Consider the following 26,610-nt stretch of genomic DNA (forward strand, 5'->3'; position numbering starts at 1 on the left):
CAGCAGGGGAACAGCTGACGCTGCTGAACCCCACTAACACATTGGCTGGTGTTTTTCTCTGTGCAGCTAGCATGTCCGGGCTCAAACTGGCGGTGTTAGAGCCCAGGGTCAGCAGGAGGAGCAGAGTGAAGGCCGAAGCCTAGTAGAACCAATTTCAAAGGTCACCTTTACCCCCCCCTCAGGTGTTACAAAGTACAAGAGCCACACCTTGTACAGCATTAATGCTGCACAAGTCAATGGTTGCTCTATGAATTTTTCTCATTGCACACGCTGAATAAAACACGTACACAATTTAGCCCAGTGTACAGTAGAACTGTAGTGGAGGCGTGACTTGTCTTTTTAATGACACGCAGCACAGGTGTCGAAAAATAACGCCTTTGTGCTGGGCGCTGCTCCCTGAGCGTTGTTATTTGCTGTACAGGAGTCTGCGCTCTTGTGTTATCCCTTGGCAATGCCCTGTGAGCGCTGCCCGTCTTCTGACCTCATTTCATGTTGGCCGGTGCGGTTAGCGATGGCCATGGATCCCACACCCACAGTGTGATTTCTAAAATTCACACTGCGGGTCTGGAATTCCTGGCCTTGTGCAGTAAATATGTTCGCCGCTCACTCATGTCCTTACACCTGCTTCAGACTGTGCGGCCTCAGCTGATCCCTTATCGCATGCCGCGGCCATGAGGCCGCATAGTCTGAAGAAGGCGGAAGGAGGGGAGTGAAGACAGGCGAATATATGCACTGCTCGTGCCCATCAAGCACACCCTCGCTGTCAAAATAAATGAGACAACGAGGGGCGTTGTGTTGGGCAGGGCGGACGCACAGGCACAGCCAGCCAACCAATGATGTCAGAAGACGGGCAGCGCTACCAAGGGGGGTGCTGCGTGTCATTGAAAAGGAAAGTCACACCTCAGGGACAATGTAATGGTCTCTACTGAGACACATTTTGTACGTGTTGAGTTCCACGTGGGCAAGGAGAAAAAGTCAGCCACCTTGTACAAATGCAGCATTACTGCTGTACAAGGTGGCTGTTATACATAGAAACACCTGGGGGTGGGGGGCAGGCTTCCTTCAATTTCAGTTCATGTGCCTGCGTGGCGTTTGCAGGTCACGTTGCCGGCTACACAGCAGGGGAACAGCTGGCGGTGCTGAACCCCACTGACACATTGACGGGTGTTTTTCTCTGTGCAGCTAGCACTTCCAGGCTACAACTGGCGGTGTTATAGCCCAGGGTCAGCAGGAGGAGGAGAGGAGCAGAGTGTAGGCCGAAGCCTGCACTGGTGGCAGCTTTTGGTCTGTTGTGCCAGCGTGGCTTGTGCTGGACACGTTGCCGACTACACAGCAGGGGAACAGCTGGCGGTGCTGAACCCCACTGACACATCAGCTAGTGTTTTTTTCTGTGTAGACAAAACTTCCAGGTGGCAACTGACAGTGTTGAAACCCAGGGAATCAAAGAGGAGCAGAGTGTAGGCCGAAGCCTGCAGTGGAGCAAGTTGAAAGGGAACCTTTAACCCCCTCCCCCCAGGCATTTGTTGCTGAAAGAGCCATCTTGTACAGCAGTAATACTGCACATGGAAAATGGTGGCTCCTAAAGTTATGCTCCTTGCAAACGCTCAAGTACACACTCATATAATGTGTCCCCTCATACCGTCAAACCGTCCCGGAAGTGGGACTTTCCTTTGTAATGTGACACAGCACAGCCTTCATTCCAACCCCCTTGGTGCCGTGCGCCACCTCCTCAACGTTGTTTGGTTCTGTCACGGAGCCCGCGCTGTAATGTTATCCCTTGGCCATGCACAGTTAGCGGTGCCCGTCTTCTGACATCATTTAGGTGTCAGGCTGGCAGTGCCTGTGCGTCCAAGCTGCCCGAGATCCAACCTTGCAGTGTCATCTAATGTAATCCCCCTGCGGGCCAGGGATCCATGGGCATGCGCAGTGCATATCATCGCCTCTCACTCACCTCCTTCCTGCTTCTTCAGACTGTGCGGCGTCACGGCCGTGGCATGCTATAAGGGATCAGCTGACGCCGCCTAGTCTGAAGAAGCGTGAAGAAGGGGAGTGAGAGGCTAGTATATGCACTGCGCATGGCCATGGATACCAGGCCCACTGTGGGATCACATTAGACAACACTGCGAGGTGGGATTTCGGGCAGCGTGGACGCACAGGCGCAGCCAGGACGACAACAAATGATGTCAGAGGACGGGCAGCGCAAACTGTGCATGGCCAAGGGATAACATAACAGCGCAGGGTCCATGACGGAATCAAACAACGCTAAGGAGCCAGCGCACGGTGCCAAGGGGGTAGCAATGACGGCTGTGCTGCGTCACATTACAAAGGAAAGTCCCACCTCCAGGACGGTTGGACGGTGTGAGGGGACACATTACATGAGTGTGTACTTCAGCGTTTGCAAGGAGCATACTTTCAAGAGCGACCTTTTCCTTGTGCAGTATTAGTGCTGCACAAGGTGGCTCTTTCAGTAACAAACGCCTGGGGGGGGGGGGGGGAAAGGTCCCCTTACATTTTAGTTGTGCCAGCGTGGCGGTCGCATGACACGTTGCCGGATACACAGCTGGGGATCAGCTGACGTTACTGAACCCCAATAACAGAGGAGCGACTGTTGACTGTGCAGACAGCACTTCCAGGCACCAACTGGCGGTGTTAGAGCCCAGGGAGAGCAGGAGGAGCAGATTGGAGGAATTGCCACACACACAGCTGGGGATGAGCTGACGTTACTGAACCCCAATAACAGAGGAGCGACTGTTGACTGTGCAGACAGCACTTCCAGGCACCAACTGGCGGTGTTAGAGCCCAGGGAGAGCAGGAGGAGCAGATTGGAGGAATTGCCGCACACACAGCTGGGGATCAGCTGACGTTACTGAACCCCTATAACAGAGGAGGGACTGTTGACTGTGCAGACAGCACTTCCAGGCACCAACTGGCGGTGTTAGAGCCCAGGGAGAGCAGGAGGAGCAGATTGGAGGAATTGCCGCACACACAGCTGGGGATCAGCTGACGTTACTGAACCCCAATAACAGAGGAAGGACTGTTGACTGTGCAGACAGCACTTCCAGGCACCAACTGGCGGTGTTAGAGCCCAGGGACAGCAGGAGGAGCAGATTGGAGGTATTGCCGCACACACAGCTGGGGATCAGCTGACGTTACTGAACCCCAATAACAGAGGAGCGACTGACTGTGCAGACAGCACTTCCAGGCACCAACTGGCGGTGTTAGAGCCCAGGGACAGCAGGAGGAGCAGAGGAACAGAGTGTAGGCCGAAGCCTGATTGGAGCAAGTTGAAAGGGAACCTTTAACCCCCCCCCCCCCAAGACGTTTGTAGCTGAAAGAGCCATCTTGTGCAGCAAGATGCAAAAGGAAAAGGTTGCTCTTTTAATTATGCTCCTTGCAAACACAGAAGTAAACACTAAAAATGTGTCCCCTTATACCGTAAAACCGTCCCGGAGGTGCGAATTTCCTTCGTAATGGGGCGCAGCACAGCTGTCATTCCTATCCCCTTGGTGCCGTGCGCTGCCTCCTCAGCGTTGTTTTAAGCTGTCACGGAGCCTGCGCTGTTCTGTTATCCCTTGGACATGCCCAATTAGCGCTGCCTGTCTTCTGACATAATTTGGTGTCAGGCTGTCAGTGCCTGTGCGTCCACGCTGCTCCAGATCCCACCTCGCAGTGTCATCTAACGTAATCCCACTGCGGGCCTTGGATCCATGGGCATGCACAGTGCATATCCTCGACTCTCACTCCCCTCTTTCCCTCTTCTTCAGACTGTGCGGTGTCACGGCCGTGGCATGCTATTAGGGATCAGCTGACGGCGCACAGTCTAAAGAAGGCGGAGGGAGATGAGCGAGAGCCCGAGGGGAAGATATACACTGCGCATGCCCATGGATCCCAGGCCCGCTGTGTGATTCAATCAGAAGACACTGCGAGGCGGGATCTAGGGCAGCGCGACAGCACAGGCGCAGCCAGCCTGACACCAAATTATGTCAGAAGACAGGCAGCGCAAATAGGGTATGGCCAAGGGATAACAGAACAGCGCAGGCTCTGTGACAGCTTAAAACAACGCTGAGGAGGCAGCGCATGGCAGCAAGTGGGTAGGAATGACGGCTGTGCTGCGTCACATTACGAAGGAAAGTCCCAGCTCCGGGACAGTATAACGGTATCAGTGAACACATTTTATAAGTGTTAGGTTCTGCGTGTGCAAGGAGCTAAACTAAAAGAGCTACCTTTTCCTTGTGCAGCATTACTGCTGCACAAGGTGGCTCTTTCAGTAACAAACGACGGGGGGGGGGGACAGGTTCCCTTCCATTTAGGATGTTGTGCCAGCGTGGCGGTTGCAGGACACATTGCCGGCTACACAGCTGGGGATCAGCTGACGTAACTGAAACTGAATAACACTGGGTCGTATGTTTTTACTGTGCAGCCTGCACTTCTGAGCCGCAACTGGCGGTGTTGGAGCCCAGGAATAGCAGTTTAGGTGGTAGAAAGATGAACACAGCAGGAGACCTGGATGACACCCAATTACTTAATCAGGCAGAGGAGTGGCAAATTCCTGCGAGATCCAGGCCTGGTTCATTTTCAGGAAAGTAAGCCGGTCAATGTTATCGGAGGATAGTCGCATGCGACGGTCTGTTAGTACACCACCTGCGGCACTAAAGACACGTTCCGATAAGACACTAGCCGCAGGGCAAGCCAGCACCTCCAATGCATACTGGCTTAGCTCTGGCCATGTATCCAGCTTAGAGACCCAAAACTTGAACGGGGAAGAGCCGTCTGGGAGTACAGTAAGAGGGCAAGCCATGTAGTCTGTCACCATCTGACGGAACCGTTGCCTCCTGCTGACTGGAGCCGCCGGTGATGGTGTAGACATTTGGGGCGGGCACACAAAAGTTTGCCACAGTTGTGCCATACTGGGCTTGCCTTGGGCAGAGGCACTGCTTCTGCTCCCTCTTTGGGCAGAGCCTCCCCCACTGCCTCGACGCACTGAGCTGCTTTGTAAAGCACTAGCAGCACTCCTCTCAGTTGGACTGGAGAAGATGATGGAATTCACCAGTGTGTCGTGGTACTCCCGCATTTTACGCTCCCGGGTCAACGCTGGGATGAGGTTTTGGACGTTGTCCCGGTAGCGAGGATCGAGGAGGGTGAACACCCAATAATCAGGCATGTTGAGAATGTGGTCGATGCGGCGTTCGTTTCTCAGGCACTGCAGCATGAAATCCACCATGTGCTGCAGACTGCCAACTGGCCCAGAAACGCTGTCCCCTGCTTGAGACATGATCTCTGCCCGCTCGTCATCACCCCACCCTCGCTGTACCCACTGACCACTGGACAATTGTGTCGCTCCCTCCTCTGGACGGAGCTCTTCCTCCTCCATTGACTCCTCCTCATCCTCCTCACAAAGTGGCCCCTGCGTACCCCTTTGTGAGGAACCACGTGGCGCTGACTCTCCAGAAGCTGATGGAAAAGGAGACTCCTCATCCTCCACCTCTTCCACAACATCATCCCTTAACCCTTGCAAAGTTTGCTGAAGCAGGCAGATAAGGGGGACAGTCATGCTGACTAGTGCATCATCTGCACTTGCCATCCGCGTGGAATAATCAAAAGGACGCAAAACCAGGCAGACGTCCTTCATAGTGGCCCACTCTGTGGTTGTGAAGTCTGATCGGCGCTGACTGCGACTTCTTTGCGCCTGATGCAGCTGGTACTCCATAACTGCTTGCTGCTGCTCACACAACCGCTCCAACATATGTAACGTGGAATTCCACCTGGTAGGTAGGTCACATATGATGCGGTGTTCCGGAAGGCGGAATCGGCGCTGCAGAGCAGCAATGCGGGATCTGGCCAAGCTGGAACGCCGCAAGTGAGCACACTCTAGGCGGACCTTGTGCAGCAGGGCATCAAGATCCGGATAGTCCCTCAGAAAACTCTGCACAACCAAATTGAGCACATGTGCCAGACATGGGATGTGAGTGAGGTTGCCAAGGGCCAAAGCTGCCACCAGATTTCGGCCATTGTCACACACTACCATGCCTGGCTGGAGATTCGCTGGCAGTAACCACACATCGCTCTCCTGCTTGATGGCATTCCAGAGCTCCTGCGCTGTGTGGCTTCGATTCCCCAATGAAACTAGTTTCAAGACGGCCTGCTGACGTTTGGCCACGGCTGTGCTCATGTCGGTCATAGGTAAACGTTCACGGGAGGTGGACTGTGACGGCTCCTGCAGAGATGATTCTGAGGAACTTGTGTATGAGGAGGAGTCAATGCGTACAGACTGGATTCCTGCAATCCTTGGAGTGGGCAGGACACGTCCTGCGCCACTCGCACGATCTGTACCTGGCTCAACAACATTAACCCAATGGGCAGTGAGGGAAACGTATCGCCCCTGTCCATGCTGACTGGTCCACGCATCGGTGGTGAGGTGGACCTTGCTACTGACGGCGTTCAGTAGCGCATGTTTTATGTTTCCCTCAACATGCCTGTGCAGGGCAGGGACAGATTGCCTGCTGAAGTAAAAGCGGCTGGGCACCTTGTACTGTGGGACTGCCAATGCCATCAAGTCACGGAAGCTGTCAGTCTCCACCAGCCTGAATGAGAGCATTTCCAGGGACAACAGTTTGGCAATGCCTGCATTCAGAGCCTGTGCTCGGGGGTGGTTGGCCGAGAATGCCCGCCTTTTCTCCCATGCCTGTACTACCGATGGCTGTAGAGTAGACTGGGAGTGTGAGGATGACTGGGAAGGTGGTGCTGTGGGTGGAATTACACTAGGTCTCTGGACAACAGTGGAGGAAGAGGCAACACGAGATGAAGAGGTGGTAGCTGCCGCTGTTGGTTGGCCTACGTCTTCACTGTGTTTCTGTAACTCCACCGCGTGCCTGGTCCGCACATGTTTCCACATATTTGTGGTATTGAGGTTGCTGACACTTTTACCTCTTTTGACTTTCTGATGACACAGCTTGCATTTGACAAAACAAATGTCATCTGCAACTGTGTCAAAAAAGGACCAGGCACTGCAAGTCTTGGGAGCGCCCTTTTTGGCTTTGGAAAGAGACAGGCTCCTAACGGGTGCAAAAATGGAGGCTACAGGCTCCGCAGTCTTCCCCCTCCCTCTCTCTCTTTGGCCCGTAAGGGGAATCTCTTCCTCTGAGCTGCTCCCACCACCTTCCTGTTCCTCACGCCACGATGGGTCAAGGACCTCATCATCTCCACTACCCTCTGCCACCAACTGCTCCTCCTGGGTAGTCTCGGCAGCACAGTACGCACCAGAAAGCGGCACCTGAGTTTCATCATCAGATGCGTACTGCGCTGTGGTCACCGCAGGCACTGGCCCACCAGCCTCTTCAGAGTCAGAGAGACAAAGCTGTTGGGCATCACTGCAAACTGCCTCTTCTTCTTCTATTTCTCCAATGCTGCTTGGCTGGCCCCCTGTTTCCAAGCCAAGAGATTCAGAGAACAGAAGTAGAGACGGCTCCTGTCCTGGGCTCTCTGACTGCCTGGCCAGTTTGGCAGGTGGTGAAGAGACAGATGGCTGCTCTCCAGTGCTCTGTGCCTGAGAGGATGTGGCACTAACTGAAGTCGATGCCGAGGCGTTAGCTGCCATCCACCCGACAACGGCTTGAATTTGGTCTTCACGCAGCAGCGGTGCACGGCGCTCTCCGACAAAGCTGCGCATGAAGGACTGTTTCCTGCTGAAACTGAGTGACGACGAGTCACCGGTGGCCACAGCAGGCACAGAATCACCACGTCCTCTCCCTGCTCCGCGCCCACGCCCACGTGCCTTACTCCCTGCCCTCTTCATCTTGGTTGAAGATAAAGATAAGCAGAAAAGTACTAAGGCCTTAGTGTGCTTATTCCTGAAATGCTCCTCCTAACAGGTGTAAGAAACACTAATGTTGTAAAGTGTGGACTAAGGCTACGTTCACATTAGCGTTGCGCGCCGGTGCGTCGGCGACGCAACGGCGACGCAACGCACGACGCACCAAAAACGCGCGCAAAAACGCTGCGTTTTGCGACGCGTGTGTCGTTTTTTGACGAAAATCGGACGCACGAAAAATGCAACTTGTTGCATTTTCTTGCGTCCGACGCTAGCGTCGAAAACGACGCACATGTCGGAAAACGCTACCAAAAAAACGCACGCGTCCCCCATGTTAAACATAGGGGCGCGTCGCCGCTGCGTCGCCGCTGCGTCGCCGACGCAACAGCGACGCACATTAGCGAAACGCTAATGTAAACGTAGCCTAAACTTTATTATTTTTCAAATGTGGCCTACACAAGTGTTAAGTGGTGTTTGGTGAACTTTACTTTTTTTTTTTTCTGCAAATCGGACTACAGAGCAAGTTTAAGTCACACGGAGACCGTGCAGACAGCCGTAAACGGCGCTGCAAGGCCCAAAAACCCTCCTCTAGGTTATCCTATGTAGTGTTTTTCCACTATTTAGCTGGAGACGGGTGGAAAAACACTAATAGGAATTTTTTTTTTAAATTTTAAACAGGCTGCTCTATTTGAAAAAAAGGAAACATTTTTTCAAGATACAGTTAGGTCCATATATATTTGGACAGAGACAACATTTTTCTAATTTTGGTTATAGACATTACCACAATGAATTTTAAACAAAACAATTCCAATGCAGTTGAAGTTCAGACTTTCAGCTTTCATTTGAGGGTATCCACATTAAAATTGGATGACGGGTTTAGGAGTTTCAGCTCCTTAACATGTGTCATCCTGTTTTTAAAAGGACCAAAAGTAATTGGACAGATTCAATAATTTTTAAATAAAATGTTCATTTTTAGTACTTGGTTGAAAACCCTTTGTTGGCAATGACTGCCTGAAGTCTTGAACTCATGGACATCACCAGACGCTGTGTTTCCTCCTTTTTGATGCTCTGCCAGGCCTTCACTGCGGTGGTTTTCAGTTACTGTTTGTTTGTGGGCCTTTCTGTCTGAAGTTTAGTCTTTAACAAGTGAAATGCTGCTCAATTGGGTTGAGATCAGGTGACTGACTTGGCCATTCAGGAATATTCCACTTCTTTACTTTAATAAACTCCTGGGTTGCTTTGGCTTTATGTTTTGGGTCATTGTCCATCTGTAGTATGAAACGACGACCAATCAGTTTGGCTGCATTTGGTTGGATCTGAGCACACAGTATGGCGGCTCTGAATACCTCAGAATTCATTCGGCTGCTTCTGTCCTGTGTCACATCATCAATAAACACTAGTGACCCAGTGCCACTGGCTGCCATGCATGCCCGCGCCATCACACTGCCTCCGCCGTGTTTTAGAGATGATGTGGTATGCTCTGGATGATGAGTTGGACCACGCCTTCACCATACTGTTCTCTTTCCATCATTCTGGTAGAGGTTGATCTTGGCTTCATCTGTCCAAAGAATGTTCTTCCAGAACTGTGCTGGCTTTTTTAGATCCTTTTTAGCAAAGTCCAGTCTAGCGTTTTTATTCTTGATGCTTATGAGTGGCTGCACGGTGCAGTGAACCCTCTGTATTTACTTTCATGCAGTCTTCTCTTTATGGTAGATTTGGATATTGATCCGCCGACCTCCTGGAGAGTGTTGGTCACTTGGTCGGCTGTTGTGAAGGGGTTTCTCTTCACCATGGAGATTATTCTGCGATCATCCACCACTGTTGTCTTCCGTGGGCGCCCAGGTCTTTTTGCATTGATGAGTTCACCAGTGCTTTCTTTCTTTCTCAGGATGTACCAAACTCTTGATTTTGCCACTCCTAATATTGCAGCAATTTCTCGGAAGGGTTTTTTCTGTTTTCGCAGCGTAAGGATGGCTTGTTTCACCTACATGGAGAGCTTCTTTGACCGCATGTTTACTTCACAGCAAAACCTTCCAAATGCAAGCACCACACCTCAAATCAACTCCAGGCCTTTTATCTGCTTAATTGAGAATGACATAACGAAGGGATTGCCCACACCTGTCCATGAAATAGCCTTGGAGTCAATTGTCCAATTACTTTTGGTCCCTTTAAAAACAGGGTGGCACATGTTAAGGAGCTGAAATTCCTAAACCCTTCATTCAATTTTAATGTGCATACCCTCAAATGAAAGCTGAAAGTCTGAACTTCAACTGCATCTGAATTGCTTTGTTTAAAATTCATTGTGGTAATGTCTATAACCAAAATTAGAAAAATGTTCTCTCTGTCCAAATATATATGGACCTAACTGTATGAGGCAGTAACGAACCCTGAGCTGAATCCAACCGGCTATGGCTGCACACAGACTACAGGGCGAGCTGCGCTCACACCGAGACCGTGCAGACAGCCGTAAACGGCGCTGCAAGGCCCAAAAACCCTCCTCTAGGTTATCCTATGTAGTGTTTTTCCACTATTTAGCTGGAGACGGGTGGAAAAACACTAATAGGAAATTTTTTTTTAAATTTTAAACAGGCTGCTCTATTTGAAAAAAAGGAAATTTTTTTTCAAGATATGAGGCAGTAACGAACCCTGAGCTGAATCCAACCGGCTATGGCTGCACACAGACTACAGGGCGAGCTGCGCTCACACCGAGACCGTGCAGACAGCCGTAAACGGCGCTGCAAGGCCCAAAAACCCTCCTCTAGGTTATCCTATGTAGTGTTTTTCCACTATTTAGCTGGAGACGGGTGGAAAAACACTAATAGGAAATTTGAGAAAAAATGTGCAGCAGGCTGCACTATGAGCAAAAAAGGACAACTGTGTGAGGCAGTGTGAACCCCCCTGAGCTGAATACAACCGGGTATATGGCTGCACACAGACTACAGAGTGAGCTGCACACACACACACACAGAGACCTTGCAGAACGCTGTTAAAACAGCGCTGCAAGGCAAGAGCAAGGTGAACAGTGAAGAACACACAGCGTTTTGCTAAATTAGCCTTTGGAAAGGAAAATAAAGCAATCAGCTATCTCAACTGGCCCTCAGTTAGAACACAGCGTCCTGTCCCTAACTAAAATCACAGCAGAGTGAGCGCAAAATGGCGGCAGCATTTTTTTATAGTGCTGAGTGACATCATTTCAGCATCCAATCACAGCCTTGCCAGTAGTTACATGCCCACCATGCTAAACAGGATGTGCCCACACTTCAATTCATTCCTCATTGGCTGCTGCGTGCTGTTTGAATTTCGGGAACTTCCGATTCCGGTATCCGATACGCGGGAAGTATCGGAATTCGGTATCGGAATTCCGATACCGCAAGTATCGGCCGATACCCGATACTTGCGGTATTGGAATGCTCAACACTACATATGACCCTCTCTACGACACAGCACAGGGGAATATGACCCTCTCTACGACACAGCACAGGGGAATATGACCCCCCTCTATGACACAGCACAGGGGAATATGACCCCCTCTACGACACAGAACAGGGGAATGTGACCCCCTCTACAACACAGAACAGGGGAAGCAGAAATCCCAGCAGTGAATTGAAACGGTCCTGATGAGGGATCGAAAAATGTGGTCACATGGCAGCTGCCACAGCTTTTTTGCTGAGTCTTCATCTGTCTTAGTTGACTTGTTCTGATGAGCACTTGAACCTATATATATATATATATATATATATATATATAGTGAAATATATGTATATATATCTGTATGTGTGTAGTGCCATATGTCTAGGGTTATATGCGTGACTAGTGATAATGTAACACCTGTTCTGAAGGCAAGTCGCACATAGGTGTTAATAGGTACTTCCTTGGGACTAGTAGAAGTTGTGTCTCCATATCACACCAGGAGGTCTAGCTAGAGCCAAGAAGAAGGTAACATTTGGCACCTCTGAAGTCTTGGAGGGGAGATGCTAAATTGCAGCCTGAGGTGATGTATTCCTGGGAACCTGGTCACAAGTGTCTCAAGAGGAAAATAATATATATTCATTAGTAGAGCGGCCGTGGCCAATCAACAAGCCAGCAATTATGATATTAACCTGAGGGGCCAGTCTCGAAACCTGACCTCAGACCAAAGTTATAAATTTAGGCTGCAGACAGAGAATTGTGTTCACATGTGAGGGCAGCCTGAGAAGCTGATGTGTTCCACCAACTCCATTCACCCCCCCTCAGGGAGAAGAAAGCAACTACTAGTTAGATAATTTCTGTAAGTTTTCTCCTGTTCATTTTGATACTGTTTTGCATAAGTTGTATGTCTTTTTATTATCATATTTTTATACCTTTTCTTATTGTAAGCACTGACCCTTTTGTTATTAAAGCATAAAACTTTAACAAGTTGAACCTTGAATGTTCTAAAATAATCCATAGTCTAAGGTGTGTGAACCTTATGAGTGATAGACATTATTAGTATTATTATTTCTGGGACTCATCGCCCGTGTATTCGGTGAGTGGTGGCAGCGCGTATGAGCGGGTGTGTGGCCTGGGTCGGTGTGTGATTTATGCTCCCATTACAGCATAGGACAGAGGTTGAATGCTGGACTGAGTGTGGGGAGATAGATTAACTCTTGTAGGCACAACCCCAAGTCACATGTGAGAGCAGGCACATGACGAATAAGCGACACCACTGAGTAGGGATCTGTGACTATATATATACTAGCTATTGAACCCGTTCTACGCCCGGGTGGCGAGCATTTATATTGGTATATGGTCTCCATCCTGGTATGTGCTGCTCCATCCTGCGTCCCCATCCTGTCATGTGCTGCACCCATCCTGCGTCCCCATCCTGTCATGTGCTGCACCCATCCTGCGTCCCCATCCTGTCATGTGCTGCACCCATCCTGCATCCCCATCCTGTCATGTGCTGCACCCATCCTGCGTCCCCATCCTGTCATGTGCTGCACCCATCCTGCGTCCCCATCCTGTCATGTGCTGCACCCATCCTGCATCCCCATCCTGTCATGTGCTGCTCCATCCTGCGTCCCCATCCTGTCATGTGCTGCACCCATCCTGCGTCCCCATCCTGTCATGTGCTGCACCCATCCTGCGCCCCCATCCTGTCATGTGCTGCACCCATCCTGCGTCCCCATCCTGTCATGTGCTGCTCCATCCTGCGTCCCCATCCTGTCATGTGCTGCACCCATCCTGCGTCCCCATCCTGTCATGTGCTGCACCCATCCTGCGCCCCCATCCTGTCATGTGCTGCACCCATCCTGCGTCCCCATCCTGTCATGTGCTGCACCCATCCTGCGTCCCCATCCTGTCATGTGCTGCACCCATCCTGCGTCCCCATCCTGTCATATGCTGCACTCATCCTGCGTCCCCATCCTGTCATGTGCTGCACTCATCCTGCGTCCCCATCCTGCGTCCACATCCTGTCATGTGCTGCACCCATCCTGCGTCCCCATCCTGTCATGTGCTGCACTCATCCTGCGTCCCCATCCTGCGTCCCCATCCTGCGTCCACATCCTGTCATGTGCTGCACTCATCCTGCGTCCCCATCCTGGTATGTGCTGCACCCATCCTGCGTCCCCATCCTGCATTCCCATCCTGTCATGTGCTGCACCCATCCTGCGTCCCCATCCTGTCATGTGCTGCACCCATCCTGCGTCCCCATCCTGTCATGTGCTGCACCCATCCTGCGTCCCCATCCTGGTATGTGCTGCACCCATCCTGCGTCCCCATCCTGTCATGTGCTGCACCCATCCTGCGTCCCCATCCTGTCATGTGCTGCACCCATCCTGCGTCCCCATCCTGTCATGTGCTGCACCCATCCTGCGTCCCCATCCTGGTATGTGCTGCACCCATCCTGCGTCCCCATCCTGGTATGTGCTGCACCCATCCTGCGTCCCCATCCTGTCGTGTGCTGCACCCATCCTGCGTCCCCATCCTGGTATGTGCTGCACCCATCCTGCGTCCCCATCCTGCGTCCCCATCCTGGTATGTGCTGCAACCATCCTGCGTCCCCATCCTGGTATGTGCTGCAACCATCCTGCGTCCCCATCCTGCGTCCCCATCCTGGTATGTGCTGCAACCATCCTGCGTCCCCATCCTGCGTCCCCATCCTGGTATGTGCTGCAACCATCCTGCGTCCCCATCCTAGTATGTGCTGCAACCATCCTGCGTCCCCATCCTGGTATGTGCTGCAACCATCCTGCGTCCCCATCCTGGTATGTGCTGCAACCATCCTGCGTCCCCATCCTGTCATGTGCTGCACCCATCCTGCGTCCCCATCCTGGTATGTGCTGCACCCATCCTGCGTCCTCATCCTGTCATGTGCTGCACCCATCCTGCGTCCCCATCCTGTCATGTGCTGCACCCATCCTGCGTCCCCATCCTGCGTCCCCATCCTGGTATGTGCTGCACCCATCCTGCGTCCCCATCCTGGTATGTGCTGCACTCATCCTGCGTCCCCATCCTGGTATGTGCTGCACCCATCCTGCGTCCCCATCCTGTCATGTGCTGCACCCATCCTGCGTCCCCATCCTGTCATGTGCTGCACCCATCCTGCGTCCCCATCCTGGTATGTGCTGCACCCATCCTGCGTCCCCATCCTGGTATGTACTGCACCCATCCTGCGTCCCCACCCTGGTATGTGCTGCACCCATCCTGCGTCCCCATCCTGGTATGTGCTGCAACCCTCCTGCGTCCCCATCCTGGTATGTGCTGCACCCATCCTGCGTCCCCATCCTGGTATGTGCTGCAACCATCCTGCGTCCCCATCCTGGTATGTGCTGCAACCATCCTGCGTCCCCATCCTGGTATGTGTTGCAACCATCCTGCGTCCCCATCCTGCATCCCCATCCTGGTATGTGCTGCAACCATCCTGCGTCCCCATCCTGGTATGTGCTGCACCCATCCTGCGTCCCCATCCTGTCATGTGCTGCACCCATCCGGGGGCCTGAGCAGGCGGGGACACCGGCGCGCTGTGGGGGTCAGGTGCTGGTATCGCCGCCAGCTCAGGCCCCCCAGCACTTACTATACTCACCTGTCTGTCCTGTTCCACCGCTGCGCGCCGCCATCTTCCCGGTCTCCTGGCTATGACTGTTCAGTCAGAGGGCGGCGCCAGCGCGCATTAAGCGCATCATCGCGCCCTCTGAACTGAAGGTCACAGGCCGAAGACCGGGAAGATGGCGGCGCTCAGCGGTGGAACGCAGGACAGGTGAATATGGCCGATACTCACCCTCCTGGCGGTCCCTGCTTCTCTGTTGGAGATCGCGGTGTGCGTTCAATGTGAACGCATACCGCGATCTCCCGGGAGCGTCACTCTGTGAGGCCCAGACTGCGCCGGCGCTTGCGCCGGGCAGAGTGACGCTCCCAGCGTTATATTATAGATATATATATATATATAATAGTATGTTGGGGTGAAAGTGAGATGGTGACCTGAGTTTTCGGGCCCCCCAGGATTTGCTCGTGGTCAGAAGTGCTGGACCCCAAGCTCTGAACATATTGTCCTTGTGGATGGACACTGCAGACTTGGGTAGAGGCAGACACAGAAGAAACACCTGTCTGTCTTGTAGATGTGATCTTCTTGGTACATTTCACTTTCCGGTCTGATATGTTTTTTTTCATGTATTTCCAGATCTTCGCTGGATATTTGCGCCATTGATGGAAGAACAAGCAAAAACACGGCGCTTACAGTCTGCAAAATGCTCGCCCTCCAATGTCTGGGGAGGAAATACACCCTGACCGCAGACGCCGACTGCAAATTCTCCAAAAAAGCAGAGCGCTCCTGTGACTCGTGCCACTTGTGGGAGACCTGCTCAGGTAGAGTACCGCCACCGTTTCTGCACACTGGTCTCACTGGATGTCTGACCACAGGAGACAGCGGTGGGCCGGACATTCCCAATCATGGCTGACTATGGCCCCATGACGAGAAGATGTAAGAGGAATGAATGAGATGACGATCTGTGACCCTGGGAGAATCGGAATAGACCTTGTCCTCTTCACACTCTGTATCATTAGCGCAGAGGTTCCCACATCCCACCGGCCCCTGTCCAGTGATGTTCTAGGATCAGAGGCTGCAGAGTACAGACATCAGACACTTCTCTACAGAAAATGTGCAAACAAAGCATATAATGTGGGATAAATGGCAACTTGGCAGGTATGAGAGGAGGACAGGGCTTATCCGTAGAAGGAGATACCCTCACAATATACAGATTCCAGCCAAAGCTCCAATAAAAGCTAAAACAAAGAAATCAGTTGGTGATCACACTTAGAAGGTTTCGCAAAGCACCTTGCCTTCATCAGGGGTATTAAAGTAGTATGAAATCCCCGTAACTATAGGCTTTAAGGACACTAATTTCTGGGGTCCATGGTGGAGAGCGGCAAGGACACGCAGCATATCAGCACAGTCTGGAAATAAAGTTAGGGGGACGGTGCTCCAAAACAAAAAAGGGGAAGAGAGGGCCGGAGATGCCCCATTAGGGTATCCTCATTACACAGCAGCAATATGAAAGTATGTTCGAGTCCTAACATCCGGGGGAGATTTCCACTTCTATATATAAATGAAAAGTTCTACCACTTTTTGATCTACTTGTATGTTTCTATATCACACCACATTTTCAATATCTTTGCCTGCTGTCCATTTAGAGGCAGCAATGCTGTACCATGCTCAGTGCTGATACAATGTATCCAGTGCAGCAAATGCTCTGTGAGCGAAACACATCAGCAGCAGCTGCACAGATCTCTGCTGGATTGCTACAATGTATCAGTCTGGAGCAGGGCTGCCACTAGAAATTTCGGGGCCCCATACTGGCAAAATTTTCGGGGCCCCCTTGAAACTCCGCCCAGGCTCCACCCCAGCCCCGCCTCCAGGCTCCACCCCTCGAACTGTCCACAGTCCCACCGCTCTCTCTTGGAAAATCTTCACTTCTCACCTATCACACATTAACAGTTCCCATCACCAGATCACACATATAGCCGGCAGCTTTTGTTTTGGCCAAAAGATTTTTTAAGCCGCCACCATAACACGGTAGACACTTTTGGCCGGGCCCTACCCTGCTGTAACCTATTAAATATTTGTTAAAATATGCAATACAATTTAGGTATATTTTTATTTTTCAATTTTTAAAATGACCTATAATACTACATACAAGGAACAAATACCACAGCACTATGACCAGATGACATATTACCACCACAGTGATCGAATAATATAAAATACAAGGAACAAATACCGCTACACCATGACCAGACCACATATTACCACCAATGACTGAATACTACAATACTGATCAGTAATAAAAAAAAAATCCCCAAAATACTATCACCATCAGTTCCATTATACACAGGAGATCTGTAATTAGTAAGCAGTGTCTGTGTACAGGTAATAGTGATCACCAGTGACATTATACACAGGAGCTCTGTATATAATGTATAGGTAATACAGTGATCACTGGTGACATTGTACACAGGACCTCTATATAGTATACAGTGTATAGTGTCAGTGTATAGGTAACACTGACTCACCAGTGTCGTCTCTAGGTGAAGTCCTTCATCTTCCATCCAGCACAGACCGTCATCACTTCATCCAGCCAGGACTCGTCTCTGCAGGAAATAACACAGTTATCTCGAGTTCCGCTTGTAGAACACATTACTTAATTTTCCCAACTTCTACATTACACCACATGAAGAAGGCAACATAGTATCACTCTACACAGTAACAGGACCGCCCCCCATTTAAAACAGTATACTCAAAAAATAAAATAAATACATCACTGCAATAATAATATCCCTTAATTAGCCCCTATGGTAATATTCGCCATCCTGGCCCCCGTGTGTCTCATTCCAGGCTCCAGCCATATGTTCTCCCATCCTGCCCTCATGAGTATCCATTCTGCCCCATATGATCTCCCCATCCTGCCCCATCTGTCTCCATCGTATCCATCCTGCCCCATCTGTCTCCATTCTGCCCCATCTGTTTCCAATCCTGCCCCATCTGTGTCCAGCACTCTGCCCCATCTGTGTCCAGCACTCTGCCCCATCTGTGTCCAGCACTCTGCCCCATCTGTGTCCAATCCTGCCCCATCTGTGTCCAGCACTCTGCCCCATCTGTGTCCAGCACTCTGCCCCATCTGTGTCCAGCACTCTGCCCCATCTGTTTCCAATCCTGCCCCATCTGTGTCCAGCACTCTGCCCCATCTGTTATCAGCACTCTGCCCCATCTGTTTCCAATCCTGCCCCATCTGTGTCCAGCACTCTGCCCCATCTGTGTCCAGCACTCTGCCCCATCTGTTTCCAATCCTGCCCCATCTGTGTCCAGCACTCTGCCCCATCTGTGTCCAGCACTCTGCCCCATCTGTGTCCAATCCTGCCCCATCTGTATCCAGCACTCTGCCCCATCTGTTTCCAGCACTCTGCCCCATCTGTTTCCAATCCTGCCCCATCTGTGTCCAGCACTCTGCCCCATCTGTTTCCAATCCTGCCCCATCTGTGTCCAGCACTCTGCCCCATCTGTTTCTAATCCTGCCCCATCTGTGTCCAGCACTCTGCCCCATCTGTTTCCAATCCTGCCCCATCTGTGTCCAGCACTCTGCCCCATCTGTTTCCAATCCTGCCCCATCTGTGTCCAGCACTCTGCCCCATCTGTTTCTAATCCTGCCCCATCTGTGTCCAGCACTCTGCCCCATCTGTTTCTAATCCTGCCACATCTGTGTCCAGCACTCTGCCCCATCGGTGTCCAGCACTCTGCCCCATCTGTTTCCAATCCTGCCCCATCTGTTTCCAGCACTCTGCCCCATCTGTTTCCAGCACTCTGACCCATCTGTGTCCAATCCTGCCCCATCTGTATCCAGCACTCTGCCCCATCTGTGTCCAGCACTCTGCCCCATCTGTGTCCAGCACTCTGCCCCATCTGTGTCCAATCCTGCCCCATCTGTGTCCAGCACTCTGCCCCATCTGTGTCCAATCCTGCCCCATCTGTGTCCAGCACTCTGCCCCATCTGTTTCCAATCCTGCCTCATCTGTGTCCAGCACTCTGCCCCATCTGTGTCCAGCACTCTGCCCCATCTGTGTCCAGCACTCTGCCCCATCTGTGTCCAGCACTCTGCCCCATCTGTGTCCAGCACTCTGCCCCATCAGTGTCCAGCACTCTGCCCCATCAGTGTCCAGCACTCTGCCCCATCAGTGTCCAGCACTCTGCCCCATCTGTGTCCAGCACTCTGCCCCATCTGTGTCCAGCGTTCTTCCCTGGGGCCCCCGGATCGCCGCTCTCAAGGAAAAAAAAAAAAAGAAGTTATTTTTACCTGGCCGTGCTCCTGTAAGAGGGTGAACTGTAGTCCCACTGAGAGGGCACTAGGACCCTGTGGTTTTTGCCTGTTGCAGCAAAGGACAGACCGTGCAAAACTCCCAGAGACAATGTGTGCTGGGGGGTGGGGTCTAGTGTCTCCGGTGTAAAGTGAAACTAAGAAGTGAGAGCTGAGAGAGAAAAGGCGGGAAGCAAAAGGAGAAGCTGCTGTGAGATCTTAAAAAGAGACTGTGTGGATTTACTGCAAGTGTTTTTGGAGGAAAAGAAGCTTTTGAGAGACTTTTTGTTGCTAACGTTCCCCTGGAGAAGAGCTAACCTTTTGTTTAACTCTGTGAGAGACTTGTGTTGCTAACGTTTCCTGGAGAGGAGCTAACCCTTTATCTAAGAAAAGACTGAGACTTTACTAAGAACCCAGTACCTATTTGGAAGTCTGTGGATTCCCTGTGCATTGAGTGGAGGAACAAGTCTGGACAGACTGCTGATACAGAGACGGACGGATTGTCGTGGAAGCATTCCTAGGAGCTACAGAAGCAGAGACTACATCGTGAGACCACTAACGAAGTCCCCGGCATTTGGGCTCGGCATCGGCCGACAAGACAAGAGGAGCTTGCTGTAACTTATTGGCGCTGAAGATAAGGACTGGCTGCAGCCTGTGCGGATTCCTGCCTGAGAGGAAATCCATCTCAGGATACGGTACCATAGTTATAGATACCCGAGTATCTCTGCTCAGAGTGTTAAATTGTTACTTTAGAGGTGTATCTTATATTAGAGTTGTGTAAGTTATACTCAATGTGCCATTCCAGGGGCTCCCTTAATAACACTACATTCAATTTACACTTGTTCCTGTTTTTAGTTGCCTGTTAGGTAAATTTCTTACTAGTCTGTTGTAGTATACAGTTCTCAGGAGACCTTGGAGTGGCACAGTGATTTCAGCTGCTGCTGAGCTAGTGTATCTTTGGGGTGCATCTGCCTTAATATTCTCCATATTACCTTGATTATTTTGCCTTTGAGTAAATACCGTTGGAGATTTCTGCCTTGGTCTTGGTTTGTGACTCACTGGATCTTATTCGGACCTCTGGTCATTACATTTTTGGCGTAGTCGGCAGGATCCAGTGTTTGTCATGGACGAGGGGAGGGTGGAAATGACCCCGCTGTATCCGCATCCTCCTCGGGGGTTGGGGTTCCCTTGGCAGCCGCTGCGACTCCGGGAGGGTATGTGCCTGTAGGGGCTTTACTTCAGCACATGCCGAAATACGATGGTCGCAATATGGCGTTGCAAGATTGGGCTGAGAGAATCCGGAGTATTCTGCGCATGTGTAATTTGACCCCCGCATTACGCGCTGAGCTGGCATTAAATGCACTGGAGGGTGATATTAGGCGTATGGTGATGGTGCGCCCAGAATCAGAGAGGGATACATTAGAAAAGATTTTGGAACTGTTAGAGGGGAGTTTGGGGGGCCGAGCGCGTGTGGCCCAGCTTCGGTCCCTATTCTTTAATCGTCCCCAGAGAGAGTGTGAGTCCCTGATGCAGTACTCTAATATTTTGCAAGAGATGTTGAATGAGATGCAGCGACTAGACCCGGGGGCCATGGGGGCGTTCCGGGAGGTAGACCGCTTGCTCCGGGACCAATTCATCACCGGTTTAGCCAATAGACTTCTCTGGGACAAACTGTTGGAAATGGCCCGGGTTGCACCAGAGTTATCTTTCTGGCAGATTTACCGAGCTGCAGTGGAAAGGGAAGAGAAATCAGCCTATGTTCCCGAGGGGTCAGTGAACAGTGCCCAGCTGGAGGAAGGTGGGTCATCAGGGTCGGGGGGAGAGGGGCTGGTAAGCGTGGTACAAGCTTTGCGTGCTGAGGTGAAGGAGTTGAAGCTGAAATTGTCTCAACTGACAGTTGATCCCGCCTCTACCCCCTCACGGGAACCTCCTGCCCCACCCCCTGGAACGGTGACCCCGCAAATGGCCAGGTCGTCCTATCAGAATGAGTCAAGCCCTCGCCCACGAGGAACAATCACCTGCTGGAAGTGTGGCCACCAGGGACACATCTCGCGTTACTGCCGGGTGCTTACAGCCCCAGAAACCCCGTCGCCGGCTTTAAACTTCCGGCCGCTGCCATGAGAGGGTAAGCAGCAGCGGCCCCACCCACACAAAGCCCTCTACGGAATGAACAAGATTTGTTTGCATGTAGTCCAGTGATAGAAGCAGAGTTTGAAGGGCGGAAGATGAGGTGCTTGGTTGACACGGGATCCGAATGTACTATAATGCCTCTAGAAGTATATGAGAGATACTTCAGTCGACTAGTGATTCCAGAGGATGGCCGAGTGATACGACTGACCGCCGCAAATAATGGTCAATTGTCAGTCAAAGGGATCGTGTGGATGCAACTAAAAATGTTTGGTCAAGAGCTGGGGCAGAAAGGGGTAGTACTGGTGGATCACCCCCCTAGAAGAGGGATGGAAGTGACGCTCGGAATGAACGTGCTGCGAGATTTGAATCACCAGATGTATGCCAGTGAAGGACCCCGATACTGGGTCCGTGCGACAAGACACCGACCCACACAGAGAATTCTACACCGTCTAGTGCTGAGTTGCGACTTGCTGAAAAGTGCGGTCCCAGGTGGCCGGGTGGGCCGGGTCCGAGTGACTTCGAGGGCCCCGATCCTGCTGGGACCCAGACAAGAGGAACTCTTAATGCTGCCTGTGGGAGCTGCACAGAGATTGAATGGGCTTGAAGTGCTACTTGAGCCCGCCCGAGAGGGTTCCTCATTTGCCAAGGTACATGTGGCCCGGTCTTTGGTGATTGTGAAGAATGGACGAGTGCCGGTCCGATGCATCAATGTTTTAGATGAAGCTGTTGCAATTCCCGCTGGGACCATACTGGCTGAACTGTTCGTGCCGGCAGAGAAGGTCTCGGAAAATGCAGGGTTCGAATTGCGACCAGACCAACAGTCATCCTGGACATTCGCGGTCGAGGTAGGCTGGACTGAACCTCCTACGGAGGAATGGAATGTTCATGTGATCATGGAGCAGATGGGAGTGGATCGGGAGAAGCTGACCCCCGTGCAGTTGGAGCAGTTGGAGAGAGTTTTGTGGGAACATCAAGAGACCTTTTCCCGACATGGAGAGGACTTCGGGTGTACCCAGACGATTGAGCATGAGATTCCAACGGGGGATACTCCACCCATTAGAGAAAGATATCGTCAAATTCCTCCGGCGCTCTATCAAGAGGTGAAGAGCATGGTGGCCAGTATGCTGGACAACCAAGTGATCCGAGAGAGCCGGAGTCCCTGGGCGGCCCCTGTTGTCTTGGTCCGCAAGAAGGATGGGACACTCCGATTTTGTGTGGACTATCGGAAATTGAATGCCCACACCGTACGGGACGCATATCCTTTACCGCGTATTGAAGAATCCCTGTCGGCCCTGGGTCGGGCCAAGTATTTCTCAACATTGGATTTGGCAAGCGGGTACTGGCAGGTCCCAATGGCTGAAAAAGATCGGGCCAAGACGGCGTTTGTCTTGCCAATGGGGCTCTTTGAGTTCAACCGGATGCCCTTTGGCCTCGCTACCGCCCCGGGAACCTTCCAACGCCTGATGGAACATTGCTTGGGCGATCTAAATTTTGAATCAGTCCTGATATATCTAGACGACATTGTGGTGTTCGGAACCTCATTTGAAGATCATCTGGAGAAGCTGCGTCAAGTTCTCCGGCGGCTCAAGAGCTACGGCCTGAAAATAAAGCCAAAAAAATGTCAACTGTTACGAAACCAGATTGAATATTTGGGGCATCTGGTGACCCCGGACGGGGTACTACCTTTAGCCAGTAAGATTAAGGCGGTACAAGAGAGGCCACCTCCTTGTGACCTGCGAGAAGTGCGGGCCTTCCTGGGCCTAGCAGGATACTATCGGCGGTTTGTGCCTAAATTCTCACAAGTGGTGAGTCCCTTGAATGAACTTTTGAGAGGGACAGCGCTAGGTCCTCGAAATCGCCCCATTCCATGGGGGCCCCTACAGAAAAAGGCATTTGATGGAGTGAAAACCGCCCTAACGAGTGCCCCATTGCTGGCCTACGCCCGGTTTGACACCCCTTTTTTGTTGTATACCGATGGTAGTCTTCATGGGTTGGGGGCAGTACTAGCACAGGTGCAGGACGGCCAAGAACGAGTGATTTCTTATGGCAGCAGATCTTTAAGAGACTCCGAGCGAAATCCGGCTAACTACAGCTCATTCCGGCTGGAATTGCTGGCCCTGGTGTGGGCAATGACAGAACGCTTCGCCGAGTATCTAACAGGAGCTGAGGTGCTAGTCATGACAGATAACAACCCGCTAGCTCACTTAGAGAATGCAAAACTGGGGGCGTTGGAGCAGCGGTGGGTCGCCAGACTGGCCAAGTTCAATTACCGCATTAAATTTCGCTCTGGTCGAGAGAACGGCAATGCAGATGCATTGTCAAGAGTTCCCCTTGGGTCATCCGGGGAAGATGTTGACGAACAACTTGAGGATACTGAAACTCCAGCTTTGGGGCAAATACCTATCTTCCAAAGTGTGGTACACTCAAGTGGGGTGGCCACCGGGATGCCCTGTGTCCTGGGTAAAACACCCTCAGATTGGACAAGAGTTCAGGATGAGTGTCCGGACGTTGCACTTGTGCGCCGTTGGGTACAAAACAAGGAATGGCCCAGTGCAGAGGACAAGGCTCAGTTGTCCATGGAAGGAATGAAACTCCTTCGACAATGGGATAAATTGTGTGTGGAACAAGGTCTTTTGTATCGTAAGGTGTACCTGCCATCGGAGCTGCAGCATCGGTACCAACTGATAATTCCTGTGGGGATGGGGCCAGTGGTCGCTCGTGAGGCGCATGAGAAGGGGGCCCATTTTGGAAGTGAAAAGACACTTCAGTGGTTGCAGCGAGTCCTCTACTGCCCTGAGTTGGGAGGGATGGTGGCTGACGCGTGTCGGCAATGCCGAATTTGTGGGCTCAACAAAAGCCCTGAGCAGCGGGCTCCCACACAGTCTATTAAGACTTCAGCTCCACTGGAACTACTCATGATTGACTACGTGTTGATAGGGTACTCTACGTCAGGGTACTCCTATTGCCTGGTGATGACAGATCACTTTACCAAGTATGCTGTAGCGGTGCCGACAAGAGATCAGACGGCCAAGTCGGCGGCTGAGGCAGTGTGCTGACATTTCTTCCAAGTGTTCGGGTGTCCGCAGAGAATACATTCAGATCAAGGGGCCTGCTTTCAGGGGACGCTGATGAAAGAGTTGCACCAGCTCTATGGTATCGAGCAGTCGAGAACAACGCCTTACCGCCCTCAGGGTAATGGGGTGTGTGAGCGTTTTAATCGGACCCTGTTGCAAATGTTGAGGTCCTTAGAGAGTCAGCAACAGACATGCTGGCCTGAGTATCTCCCCGAATTGATGTGGGCTTACAATAACAGGGTGCACAGTACTACTGGTTACTCACCACACATGTTGATGTTTGGTAGACCTGGCCGAGACATTGAGGATTTGAACATGCCAGATCCCTCCTCCGCCCCCCTTCGGACTGCATCCGAGTGGGTACGAGAGCATCGGCGGCGGTTGAGGGTGGTGCATCAGGTGGTGGGCGACCGCCTTCGCCAGGTGGTCCATAAGGACACGCGACCTGTACAAACAGAGCTGTTCTCTCCGGGAGACAGAGTGTTGGTGAGGACAAAACGACGGTCAGGAAAGCTGAGTGACCGATGGGAGGCGATACCGTATCTGATAAAAAGACAGGTGAACCCTGAGATTCCAGCGTACGAGGTCGAACCGGTGGGGACAGGGGGGCCAACCCGTAATTTGCATCGTAACATGTTACAACGGTGCTGGTTTGAAGATTCGGCGCCTACTCGCCTAGAGCCAGAGGCCATGTTCCAAGGGGCGGGAACTCTGAATGATCTTGAGTTTGATGGTGTGCTTACTCCTGCGCCTGCTTATTTGACCCCTGTGACCGATCTGGCCTCGGGTGATGAGAATGTTGGGGATATGGAGGATGTTGTTGAGGAGAGTGCATCAGGTCAACTGCTTGGTCCTGACGCTGTATCACAGGACATCGAGCCGCAGGAGGAGACAATTCCACTTACGCCCACTAACATGACCACGGAAGAGACTCTAGCTCCCTCTAAGGTCGCACCTGTTGATGTAGGACTCAGGAGAACTACACGATCTACGGCAGGAATACCGCCTCAGCGATATGCTCAAGATGAATTTGAGTGGGAAGGTATGTCGAGGACGCCAACCTCTAGTGGGGTGGCATGTAAGAGGGTGAACTTTAGTCCCACTGAGAGGGCACTAGGACCCTGTGGTTTTTGCCTGTTGCAGCAAAGGACAGACCGTGCAAAACTCCCAGAGACAATGTGTGCTGGGGGGTGGGGTCTAGTGTCTCCGGTGTAAAGTGAAACTAAGAAGTGAGAGCTGAGAGAGAAAAGGCGGGAAGCAAAAGGAGAAGCTGCTGTGAGATCTTAAAAAGAGACTGTGTGGATTTACTGCAAGTGTTTTTGGAGGAAAAGAAGCTTTTGAGAGACTTTTTGTTGCTAACGTTCCCCTGGAGAAGAGCTAACCTTTTGTTTAACTCTGTGAGAGACTTGTGTTGCTAACGTTTCCTGGAGAGGAGCTAACCCTTTATCTAAGAAAAGACTGAGACTTTACTAAGAACCCAGTACGTATTTGGAAGTCTGTGGATTCCCTGTGCATTGAGTGGAGGAACAAGTCTGGACAGACTGCTGATACAGAGACGGACGGATTGTCGTGGAAGCATTCCTAGGAGCTACAGAAGCAGAGACTACATCGTGAGACCACTAACGAAGTCCCCGGCGTTTGGGCTCGGCATCGGCCGACAAGACAAGAGGAGCTTGCTGTAACTTATTGGCGCTGAAGATAAGGACTGGCTGCAGCCTGTGCGGATTCCTGCCTGAGAGGAAATCCATCTCAGGATACGGTACCATAGTTATAGATACCCGGGTATCTCTGCTCAGAGTGTTAAATTGTTACTTTTGAGGTGTATCTTATATTAGAGTTGTGTAAGTTATACTCAATGTGCCATTCCAGGGGCTCCCTTAATAACACTACATTCAATTTACACTTGTTCCTGTTTTTAGTTGCCTGTTAAATAAATTTCTTACTAGTCTGTTGTAGTATACAGTTCTCAGGAGACCTTGGAGTGGCACAGTGATTTCAGCTGCTGCTGAGCTAGTGTATCTTTGGGGTGCATCTGCCTTAATATTCTCCATATTACCTTGATTATTTTGCCTTTGAGTAAATACCATTGGAGATTTCTGCCTTGGTCTTGGTTTGTGACTCACTAGATCTTATTCGGACCTCTGGTCATTACACTCCTGCGGCGGGCGAAGTTCTCTGTCTCCACGCAGCTTCAGCGTGCACTCGCCGGCAACTGCCAATGATGTCAGACGCCGGCGACATGCACGCACGCTGCGGCTGACCTCAGCTGCCAGCCTCAGATTGGCTGGCTGCTGTT

The 26,610-nt window shown here is 51.6% G+C and overlaps 1 protein-coding gene across 1 annotated transcript in view; it reads left to right on the forward strand.

Moving 5' to 3' along the window:
- The window catches only part of C7 (complement C7), a 112,819-nt gene that overhangs the window by 83,797 nt on the left and 2,412 nt on the right, over positions 1-26,610 (forward strand). Inside the window, exon 17 of the mRNA XM_069745906.1 lies at positions 15,447-15,631. Coding sequence (XP_069602007.1) covers positions 15,447-15,631 — 185 coding nt within the window. The remainder of the gene's footprint in view (positions 1-15,446; positions 15,632-26,610) is intronic.

Source organism: Ranitomeya imitator, chromosome 1, assembly GCF_032444005.1.
Source record: "Ranitomeya imitator isolate aRanImi1 chromosome 1, aRanImi1.pri, whole genome shotgun sequence".
Taxonomy (NCBI): Eukaryota; Metazoa; Chordata; class Amphibia; order Anura; family Dendrobatidae; genus Ranitomeya; species Ranitomeya imitator.